Here is a 16,392-nt window from a genome sequence, read left to right as displayed (position 1 = left end):
GATTCAGATATGGGTTGGCACTTTAAGTCATAATATTATTCAATTATTTTAAGCAAAAATTTACTGGTTTTATTTTGTATCCAGTCTGATGGTACTTATATCTCTGTCTTCTGGAACTAACTGCTGACTAGAGGGAACACAAATGAAAACAATCAAGCATCATACAACAGGGTGAACATGGTAAGTGGTGAAAATCAGGATGTTCCACAATTATGAGAGTAACTTGATTCACTCTGTCTCCACCTGTTGGGGAGAATGTTGAGAAAAAGAAAAAGAGAGCAAGAAATAGATTTGAGATAAGGATGGAAGGTGAAAAGTTGTTCCCTACAGACGCAACATGTATGTGTTATGTTAAGAGATGGGAGTTTTCCAGACTGCACTAATGTCATATTACCATCACCTGGCTTCACTGCTGCTTTTGGCAGTCCAAGTTAGTGTGTTTCGAGAACTAAAGGATTATGTCACTGAAACCATAAAAGGTTTATGTTACTAAAACTATGTATTTTTCCATGTAAATGGTCTTTACTGGCTTTAGCAAGCCCAATTTAACCACTGGAGCTTATATTGCAATACCTGTGATGGTTAACTCATAAAGTAAGTTGGATATATACATGATTATTAAATGCATTCTATATCCAGATTACTAAAATAGATTTCATTTTAATTATATGTAAATATAAGGAGTCATGTAACTATAAGAAACCACTAGGAAACTCAACATGTACATTTCACAGAATTTTTTAATTCTTCAGAAGTTACAAGTAAAAAATTCTTAGAAAATCTGTCAAAATTTTAAACAGATTCTGAATAGTAAACCCCATTTTTTCATATTATTATGTCCTTTACTGATAGTAGCTTTGCATTTCTATTTGCTTTGCTGACTAAAGTACTATAATAATAATATAATAACATAATTTATAATTATTTTAATATAATTATAAAATAAGATAATAGTATAATAAATAATAACTTTTTGTTTTCTCTAAGGAAAGATTAATTCTCAAGAAAAACACTACTAGTTTAAAAGCTAATAAATTATTAAATACAACGATATCAGTTACTTTATTATTCTTTCAAATAAATCTCATTTTTTACCAGCAAGAATAGTTTGAAAGGCACTGAAAAAAATTACTTCTTGATCCTAAATTGGGAAAACTTTTCATATTGTGTTAGAGGGAAATGTAAATGTGAAGGCGAGGAGGGAAAACACTATAGCTTAAAAATGGGTCTTCAAGTAAATGGTGAGACATGACATCCATTTCCACTCACTTAACCTGTCATCTTGCCAGAACTGTCATGTCAGCACTCCAGCTAAACCATGAAGGCTGATCAATGCCATTATCTAATATTTTTAGAAAAAGATTGCATGAAGATGCCAATCAAAATAAAAAACGAAAAAAAAAAAAAAACTTGCAACCAAAAACCAAATGTACTGATACTGAGGGCTGCTTAGTTAACAGAATTTTAATATGCAACTGAAGTGTTTTTTAATAACATTAATTACACGCTTAGTAAGGCACCATCCTAACTCATCAGTGCTTTCTTTTTGTTGTATTTTATCTCTTACTAACAGAATGGGGACTATGTGATTGTCCATTAATGCTGCTCAATCTTTTTACAGCACTATTTAAAGATGCTTGCATAAACATTTTCTAGGTAAGTAGTACCTATGTATGCATATGTGTTTATCAATTAACTGCACTATCATTTGTTGTGCTCCTACCACATGTAGGTGTTTTGCTAGACCTAGAGGCAGCAGAAAGATAAATACAACAATGTACTTACTGACAAAGAGCTAATAGTTTTATAAGGCAGATAAAAATAATATCCCCAATCACTTTGGGTACATAGGCTTGCTGGGAGAGAGATTTTAAAAGGCTTTCAGATAGATTATAATGCAAAATTTAATTTAATTTGGTAGTTTATATTTTTAAAAAAATCTAATTATGCACTATTCCCTTGAGTATCACTTAATATGTTTAAATAAATAATGCAGTAATTCAAATGTCATGCATATAATATTCAGGTGTAATGCATATATATTTTACAGTATGAATATCTGTGTATATATACATACACAAAGTTTATGCACATAATGGATATATAATATGTATCCATATAAAATGCATCTATATACATTATATATATATACAGACATATATACTATAAAATATATATTATAGACTTTATATCATGATATCTCCTTCTGTCTACAAATCCCTCATAAAAGTAAAAATTCTGACACTGTTAGAAGGTGTGACTGAAATGTTAATGCTATATTTTGGGGAAAATAGGCAGGGAAATCTCAGTACTAATTTCATAATACTGTTTTGGGCCAGATAATTTACATTATTCTAATATTTGATATTTATAGTACTTTAATTTTAACTACTAAGTTAAGATGTTTAAGTCTCACTTGAATAGACCCCAATTTAAATTTTTTGATATTCATTTTAAGAAAATGGAGTAAAGACTTATTGTTTAATCTTATTCTACTGAATATACCAAAGATAATGAATAGAATGGGAAAATTATCATAGTCCTAAATCCAGATTGTGAAGTACTCTCCAAACATAGTCAAGTCTGGAGTAAAATGGGAAACATGGTGAACACAAACAAGCCTCAATACATTATCCTGTATCAATACCAGTTTCACAAGAATTATCTGTCAGCATTGTGAGAGCCCATTCTATAACCCTCTGATGGGAATGAAAGATCACAAGTCAAGAGGAAGACTGGGTAAATATGAGACCCAACTTCGTAGGTAAACAGCTGAAATTTAAGAGTCAGGGGGTAAGGTACTGAAGGAAAGATAAAGAAGCTCACTTCAAGGTTATAAGGTACCCCCTAGGAAGATAAAGAACCTATTATCGTCCAATAATTACTCAAGAGAAAAATACTTTAGAATAAATAGTAGTTCATAATCTAAGTGAAATTATATACAACAGGGCTACTCTTTAAAAAGAGAAAAAAAGTGAAATAGCGATAAAGGGACTAAAAGACAAGTAGAGATGGAAAATGTATTCAAGCTTGGCAAGAAAATAAAACAAAATAAAATTAAAAGAAACAAAGTCTACTTTAAAAACAAGAAGAAATAATAGTTGCTATTTAAAGTCAGCTGATAAATAGGCATCAAGAAACATACAATATGAAATAAAAATGATGACTTCAAACTTATTATAGAAAAGTTAACAAATATGAAATTGGGACAAAGGAAAGCCAATATAATTCATGTATTTGAAGAGAGGAAATATAAAAAAAATCAGAAATAAAACAGCAGAAATCATTATTGAAAGAAAGTAAAGTAAAGCATGAATCTGAACATTCAGGGGCTTGTGGTAACCAGGAACAAGATATAACCCAGCAGAGTGTGGAAGAAGGGACTACACTGGTAGTCATAAAGTATGGGCTGGCCAAAAAGTTCATTTAGCTTTCTCCTTAAGATGTCTCTAGTAGTTCTTAGTTGTCTTTAACTTCATTCAAAACAGTTTTGTTAAACTGCATTGTGGCAGCTGTCATATCAGTGTGCATTAAAAAATACTTATCAAAATTGGTGAATTTTGTGCAGGCATTTTAATATTGAAGATGGAAGAAAATACACAACATTTTCAACATATTATGCTTTATTGTTTCAAGAAAGGTAAAAATGCAATTGAAACACAAAAAAAGTTTTGTGCAGTGTATGGAGAAGGTGCAGTGACTGTTCGAACATGCTACAATGCTCCATGGTAGGGTAGACAAGTTGAGGTTGATAGCGATCAAATCGAAACATTAATTGAGAACAATTAACTTTCTACCATGTGGGAGATGGCTGATATATTCAAAATATCTAAATTAATAGTTATTGGTGAAAATGAAAACTGTTTTATGGAGAAGACTAAAAGAACTTTTTAGCCAGCCCAATAAAAGAGCATCCTAGCCAAGGGTAAACATATTCTCTTAGCCTCAGACTTCACTACAGTACCATTTGATACCAAGACAATAAAACATTTTCACCAAAGTGAGAGGAAAAGAAAGTATGACTCAATAATTTCAATCTAGAGGCAATGAACAGACATTGTCAAACACACAAGGCCCTTCCAAGAGAATCAAGTCAGTGACTAAAATGACCAAGCCAATGTAACCAGCACTTGTTTTTCACTTTAAAAATGAGCAGTAACTTAAGATATATTAAATGTTTCACATGAAAAAAACTCTGTTGGAATATGCAAAATGATGCATTTTTTAAACCTGAAATTTAATCAAAACATATGGAATAATGAAAAATATGGTGCTTAATAATAATTAAATGGTACTCTGCATAAAGTAGCTAATTAGCGCCAGGTGCAGGAAACTGTTAAGCGCTGGTAGGAGGGAAATGATCATCTCCGGTCACGGGGTAACAGCTTGTCCAGAGAAGAAAGGCTGCAGGCAGTAAAACTGTAGGTGCAGAGTGATGGCGTCAACAATATCAGTTGCATTTCTCTTTATGTATTGTCTGTTTTATAATTTGCCCTGAATAAATTTTTTAAAATGTATTGTTTTTTCTACTACAGTTGCCCCACTTTTCCCCTCATTGCTCCCTGAATAAATTTTTACATCACACTCGTCTCATTGAATTTCTTGGTGCCTCAATAAAATACGTTAGAGCATTTACAACACTCCACGTCATCTCCCAAAAGAACTTTCTAAAATGGATGTTTAATTTTTGTATTTAAACAGTTAAAAAATTGGAAAAATGTTCTTATAGATTTCTGTTTATAATAGTGGCTGTGTCTTTAAAATAATAATAAAAGTCCTGGCTGGTGTGACTCGTGGATTGAGCACTGGCCTGTGAATCAAAGAGTCACTGGTTCAATTCCCAATCAGGGCACAAGCCTGGGTTGCAGCCCAGGTCCCAGTTGAAGGCATGACAGGTGCAACCACACATTGATGTTTCTCTTCCTCTTTCTCCCTCCCTTCCGCTCTCTCTAAAAATAAATAAATACAATCGTTAAAATAATAATAATAATAATAATAATAATAAATGAACATTTTTCCAAAAACATATTTATTTCTCAATTATATTCTTCTATCCAAAGGAAACATATTTTTGAGTTACTAAATTAGGGAATACTTGGAAGATTCCATAAAGTTATATGATGTCATTTGTTTTTATATTTTAAAATAGTGTCGCCTGATATACTGAGCATTTCATTTCCATACAGGGGGCAACCAGTATCTACTATATGGTGCATTTCCATACAGGGGGCAACCAGTATCTACTATATGGTGCGTAAGATACAGAACTGAAGAGGGCTCAGCCTCACAGTAAGACAGCTGGTAGATTTGCCAGTTCTTTTCCAAATTACTCATCATGTTTTGAATTGCTACTGGAAAAAAAATGTGTTGCCCATCTCCAAAATAGATGTTCTTTTTTATTTTTAAGCTTGGGAAAGACTTAAAATGGAAAATAAGACAGATGGGTATAGGAAGCAAGCTATTTGTCCATATTTAGATCCTTTTCTTCTGTCAGTTACCTCATCAAAAGCATTTATCAAATAAACAAATGAATATTTCAGCATTCATAGTTAACTATGTCCTAGGATGTGCTTTTGCTTCTTGTATGGAGTGCTTTAAAACAATAAAAAGTCAAAACCACAGAATGGGCTGATGGATTTTTAATTATCAAAATGACATTTGTTTAGATTTTGGGATAACCAGCAAATAAGGATTTTGAATTAAAGGGTCCTTTTTGAGATGTGGATAATATTTAACATGAATAAATGAAATCTGGAGAGTACTTCCCTCCATTGGCAAATATGTGATTGTCTGTTCTCAGTAAAATATTCCACACTGATGATCTGCTAAACTAAGACTTATTCTTACTCTCTCAAAAGTATAGGCGAGCAAGGTGTTTATTTCAATTGTAAATTACCTACAGATGCCAATTCTGTAACTCAAATGCAGCTCAAAGGAGGCAAGAATTTGGACAGACATGCCAATTTGGGGGTTTATAATGATTTCTACGAGGACTTTCCACACAGACCACCAAGTAGCGATTGGTCTCTGAATCTTTAGTATTCCAGAATCTGCACATATTTCTAATTTTCACCCAAAAGCTTCAGATAGGAATAACCCACTAATTTTTGTCTACATTTTATATACTTGCTACCTATATGTTCATATCATTTATTCTGGAATTAAAAGATTGCCCCTCCCCTTTTTGGTGGTTTTTCTTTGTAGACGTCCCTTAAGGCTATTGGTAAGAGATTCAAAGTTGAAAAGCTTACATTTTAGACCACCAACAGATACTAATATCAATGCAGTTCACTATTATTTCAATATTTAATTTGATTTTATCTGATTTGTATTTTCTGTCCTTTCAATACAAGTTGACATATCTATAGTCCCCGAATTAAAACTGATGTAAAAAGTTGATGCAAAGAAAAAGCAGGCTAATTTCCTCATTATCAGTTTCTTCTTTGGTGATCCAATAAAAGCATATCCATCACTCAGTGTTCAAAATTAATAGTAGTTGTCAAGTTTAAAGTATAGTTCTTTATATTTCTGAACATTGTCATAAGTCATTTGAGATAGATTTATGAAATGACAGACTTTGCCAGAATAAAGTATAATGTGTCAAGAAGCTATTCTTTAGCTCCAGTCCAATTGAACTTTAAGAAATCATTTTAAACAAGAATAAAAAACAGAAATAACTTTTGGAATGCTTTGTAGGTGACAAATGCATCTCATAACTCTGTGTGCATAACAGTTTCTACTCAACGCATTTTTTAATTACGAGTTTTAAATAGATTGGAAATTATTAACAAATTGTTCTATTTTGGGGGAAATAAGAAATAAGATAAATCAAATGATGAAGATTCATCAGCATTAGGTTTCTGTATATAAAGTTCTATATAACAAATATGACCTGTCCTCTTAATTTGCATTTTTTTCTTTCTTTTTGATTCACTTCTTAATTTTAGATGTCATACCATAATATGCAAAGGTACCACATTATATAAATTCCTATAAATACAAATTATGAGTCTTTGAAACTATACCACATTCTTCAATTTTTAACATCGATTGTAAAAAGCATGACCAATTTAATAATTACATTTCAAAAAGCCTGCAATTTATGTACAATTAACTGTAAGCCATACTATATTTTAAAAATACTAAAATGTGAAATAATATGTCTCAGAAACTGGAACTATATTAACCAATGTGGGCATACAAAACATTTCACTTAAATTATCAATCTTGAATTAAATTCATTCTTATAGCAGCTTTGATAAGTCGGTATTATTCCCTTCATTTTATAAACAAAGTATCTGAGAATTAGAGATATTAAATAACTGTCAAAGAAGGAACTACTCAGAAATGGCAGAGCAAAAATTTAGATTGAAAAACACAAGTTCTATTATACTGGATTTTCAATTCATGCAAGAACATACTATGTAAAAATAAAGTTTATTAATGTTTAACCAATGGGAAAAACGTTCGTGAGTTTGACCAATTTGCATCAAACAGTGTCAAACCAGTATATTAAAAAAGCTTTTGAAGTTTGATGGACCATTTACAAAACTATGTTAAATTAAATGAATTATTGAGGTAAATCTTGGTGTGGTAAAGAAGCAATACGCTACATTAATTCATTTCATTCAACCATTCTTCCATTTATTCATCCATCTATTCATTTACTTACAACACAATTACCAAGATTTCTTTAACTTAAACACATTTATTGGTAGGTTAAGCTAAACTTTAAAAAATGCAGAGAGGTTATTAAATCAATTAATTTAAAATATTTTATCTTACAAATATTTATAATAATGACCCCATACATTACTGCAAGGAAAAGCTCTTAACCTCAATTTTGCAAAGCGAAATGAAGGATGAAATATAATAAAACAAAAACTTTTCATGCCAAAGAACATAGATCTTAGTGTAAATAGCGTTTTATAATACCTTGAAGCATTTTACTAAGTTTTGTTTAAATGGGCATAATAAGTATGCAGCAGTTAAAGTGGTCTCAAAAAGCAAGGACCCCACATAGCTTAAAATAAGGGAAGTACATAAAATAATACACTCCATTTAATTGATACATAACTATTTTTTGAATATCAAACATAACCCATAATTGATTATTTTACACATACAAGAAAAAAAGGAAGTATTGTATTTTTCTCCTTAAGAAAAGCTAGCAGTTCATAATGTTAATCATTCATATATTCTTTTAGAAGAAAATTGTTACTTATTCATTGTTAAGTAGCAAAAGTCACTACAAAATCATTTATCAAAGTAATGAAAAATCAGGAGCAACTTTTACAGAACACAGTCCCACAAGTAATATTTTAACATGGGTGAATAAATACATTTTATTCTGTCATATTGTACTATGCATGAGTTATGAAGCACTGTACAAAGCCATGCTAAATGGATAGAAGGATGGCTACTTACCAACAGGGCGAGCTGTAGACATTACAATGGTGTGGTGAGAACATAAAGAAATTAAAAAAAAAAGAAAAGAAAATTATCAGAATGCATGATGTGTAATGCTACATTTATGTATGGACAGTAGAGTGATTTCTAGTCATAATTCCACTAGGAACAGGATGTCTGAGTTTGATAAAATTGAAAGTTATAAATGTAATTCTAAGAAAATAATTAGTTTACATACCAGGATTAACTAACTATAAGCAATCTGAGAGATTTTATGTAAAATCATATTGTCATCACATAGTTATAAATTCAAAAATATTTTTAGAGTTAAACAGCTCTGTAGTACTGCAAAGTTAAGAATCTGATGAATATAACTATTCAGGTCACAAACTAGCAAATGCCATGTCAATAAAAGAAGGCCTCATTGTCTGATTTAAATAGCAATTGGATTTTAAGCATGGTTAGTCAGAACCATTACAGGACTACAGAAAAGCCCCTGATGCTGCTTTTCAGCCAGTAATAAGTTAAGATCACATCACTTTTTATCCCTGGACAGTGTGGATGAAAATATAACAAATAGGTTGGAACATCCTTTGAGATTTCAACTGAGTAACTCCCTAACTACTGTTAAGCTTTTTCTTATTTTGGCAGAAGGCAGGAAACAATGACTGACAAGTTGATTCTTGTTCATGCTGCGAATGGCGTTCAAGCTGCTGCTTCAACAAATTATTATTTTTTATTATACTGTAACTTTCAATTACTAAAATCAGCAGCAAGAGGCTGCCTCTATTATTAATGCACAGAAATGGTAAGAGGCACACCATAGGCTTAATAATATTTTAAAAGGAATATTGCTAAATCTATTTAGATAGTAAACCACTTTATATAAAAGCAATGGACAAATATGGAATAGCTGGTCCTATTATTCAACTCAGGAGGAAATATATTTCATAGCATTTTAAAAGTTTATAAAATTTTACATTAAAAATATAAACTTATTTGACAAGTGTTTCACCCATATCCTAGAGAATAAAGCTCTAGTGTATATAAAATGTGACTCCAGCACTGATGGATAGTTTTGTCTTGATGATGTCTCATTGGGCATGGTGAGATACATATGGCCATTCAAGCCATATCGATAAGCATTCACTCACTCAACACACATCATTAATATCTGCATTGCACAACCTCTGAACAGTACTAGTTTCTTTTATGTGAGATCCATTGTCTTGTAATAGTACTAGCAGTTAAAAGGGGGGAGATTGAGACAATGCAAAGAGGACTAAAGTCATTATAGTAGCAGTATGAAAGTTCTAACTTAGTGAAACTCTAGTATGCAGAATTTCTTTCTCTCTTTTTCCTTTTCCTTTTTTTCTCTCTTCGTTTCTCTCTCTCTTCCTTTCTCTCTCTCTTCCTTTCTTTCTCTCTTTCTCTTCCTTCTTTTTCTCCCCCCACTCTCTTTTTCTTTCTTTCCTCTCTTTCTTTGGTTTGGGGGACACACACAAAAAAACAGTAACCAAGAACAAGAAAACAAACTAATATTATAAGGTTGTGGCTTATTCCAACTGACAAGCTTTCTCTTAATTCTGCCAATGTCCAGTAGACAAATAACTATCTTTCATATTTGAATTTGTATTCTTCAGGTGCTGCCCTAAGCAGACTCTTAAACATAAATGTTTCCTATTGATAGAAACAAAAAGGCATTTTGCATCTATGATACTAAAGAGTGACAAAGAAGAAACCATGGTGAAAATAATTTTTTAAAGAAATAAAATACATCTCTTTTTCACTTAGTCTAGGGTAGTTTAAGAAAATAAGGCTTGATAGCATTAGAAGCAACCTAGTTATCCCAATGAAATCTTAATTTATGCAAGCCAATTCGAGCAATTAAAAAATGGGGAAAAATTGTGTTTACAAATATGAAGTTTGTGTTAATGCATTCTGAAGCCAATTTAAACAGTTCTGTTAGATCTTGAATTATTTAATTAGAATATAAATGTTAGGAGGTTTGTTGTCTAACATTTTTAATTTTATATCCTATTTTAACCATATTTTTGAAGTGGAAAATAACTGCTGAATAAATCATTCTTTCAGATTTTGACTATAAAACTCCTTTTTCCCAATTGATAAAAGAAATGATGAAAAAAGTTTAGCAGAAACATCACAATAAAATCTCTTGTCCTTGTTACATAGCAACATTTCACACTGACACACACACACGCACACACACACACACACACACAAAACAAGCAGGTGAATGTTTTCAAAATCAGCAAATTAAACTAAACCATTTCCCTGCATTAAATTGATGAAAATAGATGTGGCCTCTTGGGTGAGTTGACCTTGTTCTAATAAACCAAGCAAGGGAAGGGCTGAACATTTCAATCATGTGCATAGAAAAATTAGCACAGAAAAAATATGTCATAGATACTACATTTTTTTTTCATGTTAACCTCTTAGCATGAGAGATCCTAACTGTTTTTCCTAATGATAAAAATATTTTAAACAATATTTTACTGCACTTTCTATTGCATTATGGAAATATTTTTTCTGTAACCCCATTTTGAGGTTTCAGTGTTAGAAGAGTAATAAATACATACCACACAGATTAAACTCTCTAATCCAAATACAGGACACAGATTAAGGAAAGAACATTTAAGGTTTGCTGATTTAAAAAAATCGTATTAAAAGCATACAACTCTCTGTATTAGTTTTGTAAGTTAGCTTCAAATGTCCATGAATGAGGAGCATGCTTTGTTAAATGAAATGTTAAACCTGAAACTTGCAACAAATTATGAAAACAATTAGCTGGGGAAAATTTTAAAGCAAACAGACCACTTCAAGTCTCATTCACACAGGCATTCAAGTATAAAGAAACCCTGCTGCTTCTTCAAACAAACAACTCCTCACATTTTCTCACCATTTGTTTAGTCAGCAAATATTTTTTGAATGGAACATTTCTTGGTTGCTTGTTTATTTTTTTTCCATTTACTTCAGAAAAAACAAACAAACTGGGGGAAATTTGGTCAAGTGAATGTTTTTGCAAAGGACTGCCTAGAGAAAAACAAACAAATATATGTATAAATATAAATTACCTACATAGAATGTAGTTTAACTACAGTAAAGAGGCTTTCACAGATTTTGACCACATATAATCAGTATGTATATTCAACTGATGTGATGATCATTTCTGTTTAGGATGTTATCTAATAAAGAATGAAAATTATTTTAAGCAACTAGCTTGCCAATTTTATCTAAGTTTTTTATATCTCAGTTCACATCAGAAAGGAGGAAAAAGAAAATTAGATTGAATAGAAATGGAGCAATAGGAAACTGTGGAAATCACCAATGTTTTCCAGGTATCTGGAGTGCATATGTCTCCTAAGTTACCTGGAGGAAAATGAGTTACTAGTTTTTTTTAATGATTTGATGCTCATATTGTGGATTTGACAAAAATAATTTTCCTTACCGGGTGGAGGATCACCAGTTCAAATTCCTCCAAATCTTTCTCCTAATCCCATGAAAACTTTTGGGAACAAAGCTGCGCGAGAGTAGGAGGTATTACTAAACAGGGTGAGTTGTAACTGAGACCTGGGTGAAAACAAGCAGCCAACCTTCTTATCAGGAAGGCTGAGTGGAGGAGGCATCAGTTAGGGAGGTGGAAGAAAGGTTAAGAACTGAGCAGGGGATGATATGCTTGCCTGTTTCTGTTTGAAGTTCTGCGCGAGTAAACAATGCCACAGTTAAGAGTCTATTTGACGAGAGGGAAGCGTGGCTGCCTACACGGTACTGCTTGGTACCTTGGGCTATGTAATTTACTCCTGTGGATCACAGGCACCACCAGGAACAGAGTTAATTCATTCTAGCTCACTGCAGGGTTAAATAATGCTTTCTTTCACTTAGAAGCAATTCCAGGGAGTCTATAAACGAACAGTATTCCATGACTGAGAAAGTGCATGACATCCAGAAAGTGAAAGCTGTAACAGGAGAGGCACTGACTATTTCAATTATTTAAGGCCAATGAACTTCACAAATCACTCTCTAAATCAGATTTTCTCAACGTGGACGCTCCTTTGTATCCACTTTTCACCTTGGAAAACAGTATTAATTTTTTTTTTCCCAAATTGCTTTTTGAATGCTGAAATAAAAAAGAATTTCAAAACAGTACTCTGATACTATAAAGTGGCAAACTAGTAAACAGAAAAAGAAGTACTTTTGAAACTAGTTACATTTAAAAACAGTAACTAGTTCAAAGAAATGGAAATATAAAACATTAGTGTCTTATCTATTTTTAAGATTTATCTTAAAATCATATTATTTATTATATAAAATTAATCACTTCAAATATTATCCCTTTGAACCTGAATTTGAAAGTAATTTTATTTCAATGAATAATACAGTAGACACAAATCTAGGCATTTTAATACAATAATAAGACAGTGTAACCTACTATTTTGCTTGTGAGTTCACATGCCCATTTAATCAAATATGTCTGCTGGTTCAATTATATTACACATATTAGGTCTCTTACCTCGAACTGTGAGGGTAGCAGATGCTTCAACTTTTCCAACCCGATTCTCGGCAATACACATATAGGTGCCTTCGTCTGTACTCAAGGCCTTTTTAATTCTCAGTGTGTAATCATCTTTGATGTCATACCTGTATAGAATATAAAATGCTTTCATTAAATAGATTTGGATATATTTAGATAACACTTCATTTTTCTACTGCATTTTACCTGAAACAACACATACACACAACATTCTGCCAGAAAGTGCAATGCTGAGATTAAAGGCATTGCAAATAAGACCATTAATTTCATAATGTGATTCTCCAGATGCTTGCTTATCAATTACCTAATTTTACATATGTATACAACTTTTGCCACTTCCGCATTATCAAATGCATTACTAACACTTTCGTTGGTAACTTTTAGACAATTTACAAGTTACACTGGATTATTATATGATTTTTATGATTTATTAAAAATATGATTTAATTTTTAGGTATCTTAAATATAAGGTAATTCAAATACTCAAAGGAGAAATCTGTTATCTTATTTGTTAGCAAATTGACAAAATAAGCATTGGCTGCAAGAGTTAAGAAGAGTCAGTGATTTTTATTAAATTAGCAAAATTAACTCTTAGAACACCACTATGTCTTCAAGTGATTCTGGAATGTACACTCTCAGCTCTCTCCCGAATTGATCACGGTTTCTCCGAAACAATTTATTTTCTAAACCTACAAGCAATTAGATGTTAAGTATTTCCACAGGTCCAGTAATGGTGGCCTCATTTCTTGCATTCCTTTTTGGATAAATTGGTACATGCTCAATAGGAATCTCATTGATGTTTTACACTATTACACTGGGTACTTGAAGAACTGTTCATTTTTCCTCAAAGAGCAAATATTGACTGAGTAATATGCAAAATTATGAATAATAGTTTCTTACATTGAAACAGTTCTTTACAGTGTGGAACAGAATTTAATATATGATTTCATAACAATCTATGGCTTAAAGAAAATGCTTATTTCCTAACACCATTTTACAGAAGATGCTAAGATTGTTGTCACGAGTTACAAAGAGACAGCGACAGTATCTCTGCAATAAGTACATTGATCTTTCTAACACAGAGCAATAATATACCCCTTCACTGGATGGATGTTTGTTTATTGTACTGTGTGCACATGACATGGGCAGGTGTGCATTTCTGTGTTTTGTGTTCAGAGTTTCAAACTCTCCAGAGACAAACTTGAGCAGTATTTTTCTCAATATCAATCTAAAACCAAATGTAATCCTTGACGGTTCATAATATGTTTACTAACATACACACATTTAAAAATTATTGTTATTGAACAATCGAATGAATTTAAATTTCACCCTGTTTAGCTCTTAGCCATTTTTAAATAGTTGAGAAGGAATTTTAAATAACTAGAGCACACTTTGGTAGAAAAAAATCTACTTTTTAAACATGGTATAGTATTATATATAATAAACATGTAGGAGGTATCATCTGACTTTAATTAAAAACAAGACCAAAAAAAAAAAAAAAAAGAAACAGATGAAAAACATTACTGGTGAGGAAATCCTCACAGAAATTGGGTGATTCTGATTGTGAAATCTGCCAGTCTCAGACTTGCATAAATGCAGTCATTGTTGCCAGGTTTGATTAATGACAGTTGTACAATCGTGTGCTGACAGTCCCCACCATAAAGATACCTTTTTTCCTGATATGAAACACTGCTGAAAAATGCAACCCAATCAGATTTGGCCCCTGGACAACATGTGCTATCATCACTGTACCGTGAATTGAGATTGATCGGTAACCAGCTGTGACAAAGTGGGAAAAAAAGCTCTGGTTTTGTGTTGTTTTTTTCCCAAAGGAATAAAAAAGGAAAAGAATGCTAAATTGTGTCAAAACCATTACCATCTGTTCAGCTAAATAACAACATAACAAAATAAATTTATTTTAATACTTAAAACAACAGTTTGTATGCAAGATTTTGTTTGTGTGTGATCTTAAATTTGATGAATAATGTTTAAAGTGTTTCAAAAGAGAAAATATTATTCGTTTTTTAACAGAAACAGTCTATATTTTAAAATCACTTCCAAATTTAAATGAAAGAATCTTTTATTTCTTCTTCCTAAAGAAACTTTCTCTTTTGGAAAGATTTCCTATAAATCTAAATTTACGTGGAAAATATCAAACCAGATTTGAAAAATGGTAAAACTTTATAACATAACTACATTTCATACATTTCTCTTAGTTTGCAATCCCCAATACATGGTCAGCTTCTAGGGTAAAAACTTCTCATGACTCCCTGGCTTTTGTGATAATTTAGGGACCTCTCCCTCCAAGTCTTCCACAACGTCTTTAGAATTTGGAAGGTAAAAAGAACAGCATAATAACACACTACAAATTTTATTACATAGTGGAGTTTTACCATGTTCAGTTCAAGCCTGCATATCTCATTGCCTTGTTTGGATTACATGAGAGCTCTTCACTAATAAAACTTCCCGAATGGCTGTTCTCATCTCTAAAGAACCGTTGTTTCTAATGGAAGAACATTTATTTTCTCAACATTTTTAGTTTTTGAAGCCACCTACTACTTCTTGCTATAAGATGTCTGGCTCCAATTCTAGAACAAGGGTTTTGACTTAGCACTTACAATTTTATTGCTTATCTAATTTATTAATCATTAAGTTGGCCAAGAGTTAAAACCTATGATTTTAACCAGGAAACACTTAATGTCTATGCAAGTAAATGTGTCTTTCTTTTTAGGGAGACTTGAAAAGTTTGTTTTCAATTTTCAGAGGACTTGCACTCAATGCAAATAGCTGAAGATTACCTTATAATTTTTGGACTCTTTCAGAAAATAAATGTATGCAATAATGGGCATCCCATAGTTCCATACTTCATTAAAAATTTAACTATGGACTTTTCATATGAAAATGTCACAAAATTTATCACCTGCCTTAAACAGAATAATTTTAGGATAAAAATCACATATCAATTTTATAAAATCATTAACATATATATTTAAACTACTGGATGCCACTGTATGGATTACAGTGGAAATGGAAATACATCCATTCAGAAGTCAGTGATGATGTATTTCAACTGGTCAGAAAAGTGCATTTTAACAACTCACAATTTCAAATCAAGGTACTCTTCTATAAAACATAAACTTTCTTGGAGAAATTTAAATACTTGCTTCTTTCACTCTTGAGAGCTGGAAACAGAAAACGATGCTCAATTTTCCTGAAACAATTTTTTCTGCTCACAGTTTTTCAAACAAAATCCTTCCACAGACAATACTTGTTATTAAAATTCATGTAAGTACTTCTTGGCAACCTAAATATCAGGTGACATTTTCTTAATCTTTAATATTTAAAGTATATCCTAAAGTTAAGCTCTTAAATCACAACTGAGCTCTGGGGCTTTAAAATAAGCTCAACTGGACTTACTGTTTTGACTAAGT

At 31.7% G+C, this 16,392-nt stretch overlaps 1 protein-coding gene across 1 annotated transcript in view; it reads right to left on the bottom strand.

The window, feature by feature from the left end:
• ROBO2 (roundabout guidance receptor 2) overlaps positions 1-16,392 on the bottom strand; it is a 604,209-nt gene that overhangs the window by 126,505 nt on the left and 461,312 nt on the right. The window contains exons 6-7 of the mRNA XM_090275911.1: positions 12,941-13,068; positions 8,428-8,439 (exon numbers count right to left, since the gene is read on the bottom strand). Of these exons, the coding sequence (XP_090132037.1) occupies positions 8,428-8,439; positions 12,941-13,068 (140 nt within the window). The remainder of the gene's footprint in view (positions 1-8,427; positions 8,440-12,940; positions 13,069-16,392) is intronic.

Source organism: Furipterus horrens, unplaced genomic scaffold, assembly GCF_987537825.1.
Source record: "Furipterus horrens unplaced genomic scaffold, mFurHor1.1.pri manual_scaffold_1, whole genome shotgun sequence".
Taxonomy (NCBI): domain Eukaryota; kingdom Metazoa; phylum Chordata; class Mammalia; order Chiroptera; family Furipteridae; genus Furipterus; species Furipterus horrens.
Note: the sequence above shows the minus strand (reverse complement) of the source record. Positions and strands in the feature narration are given on the sequence as shown.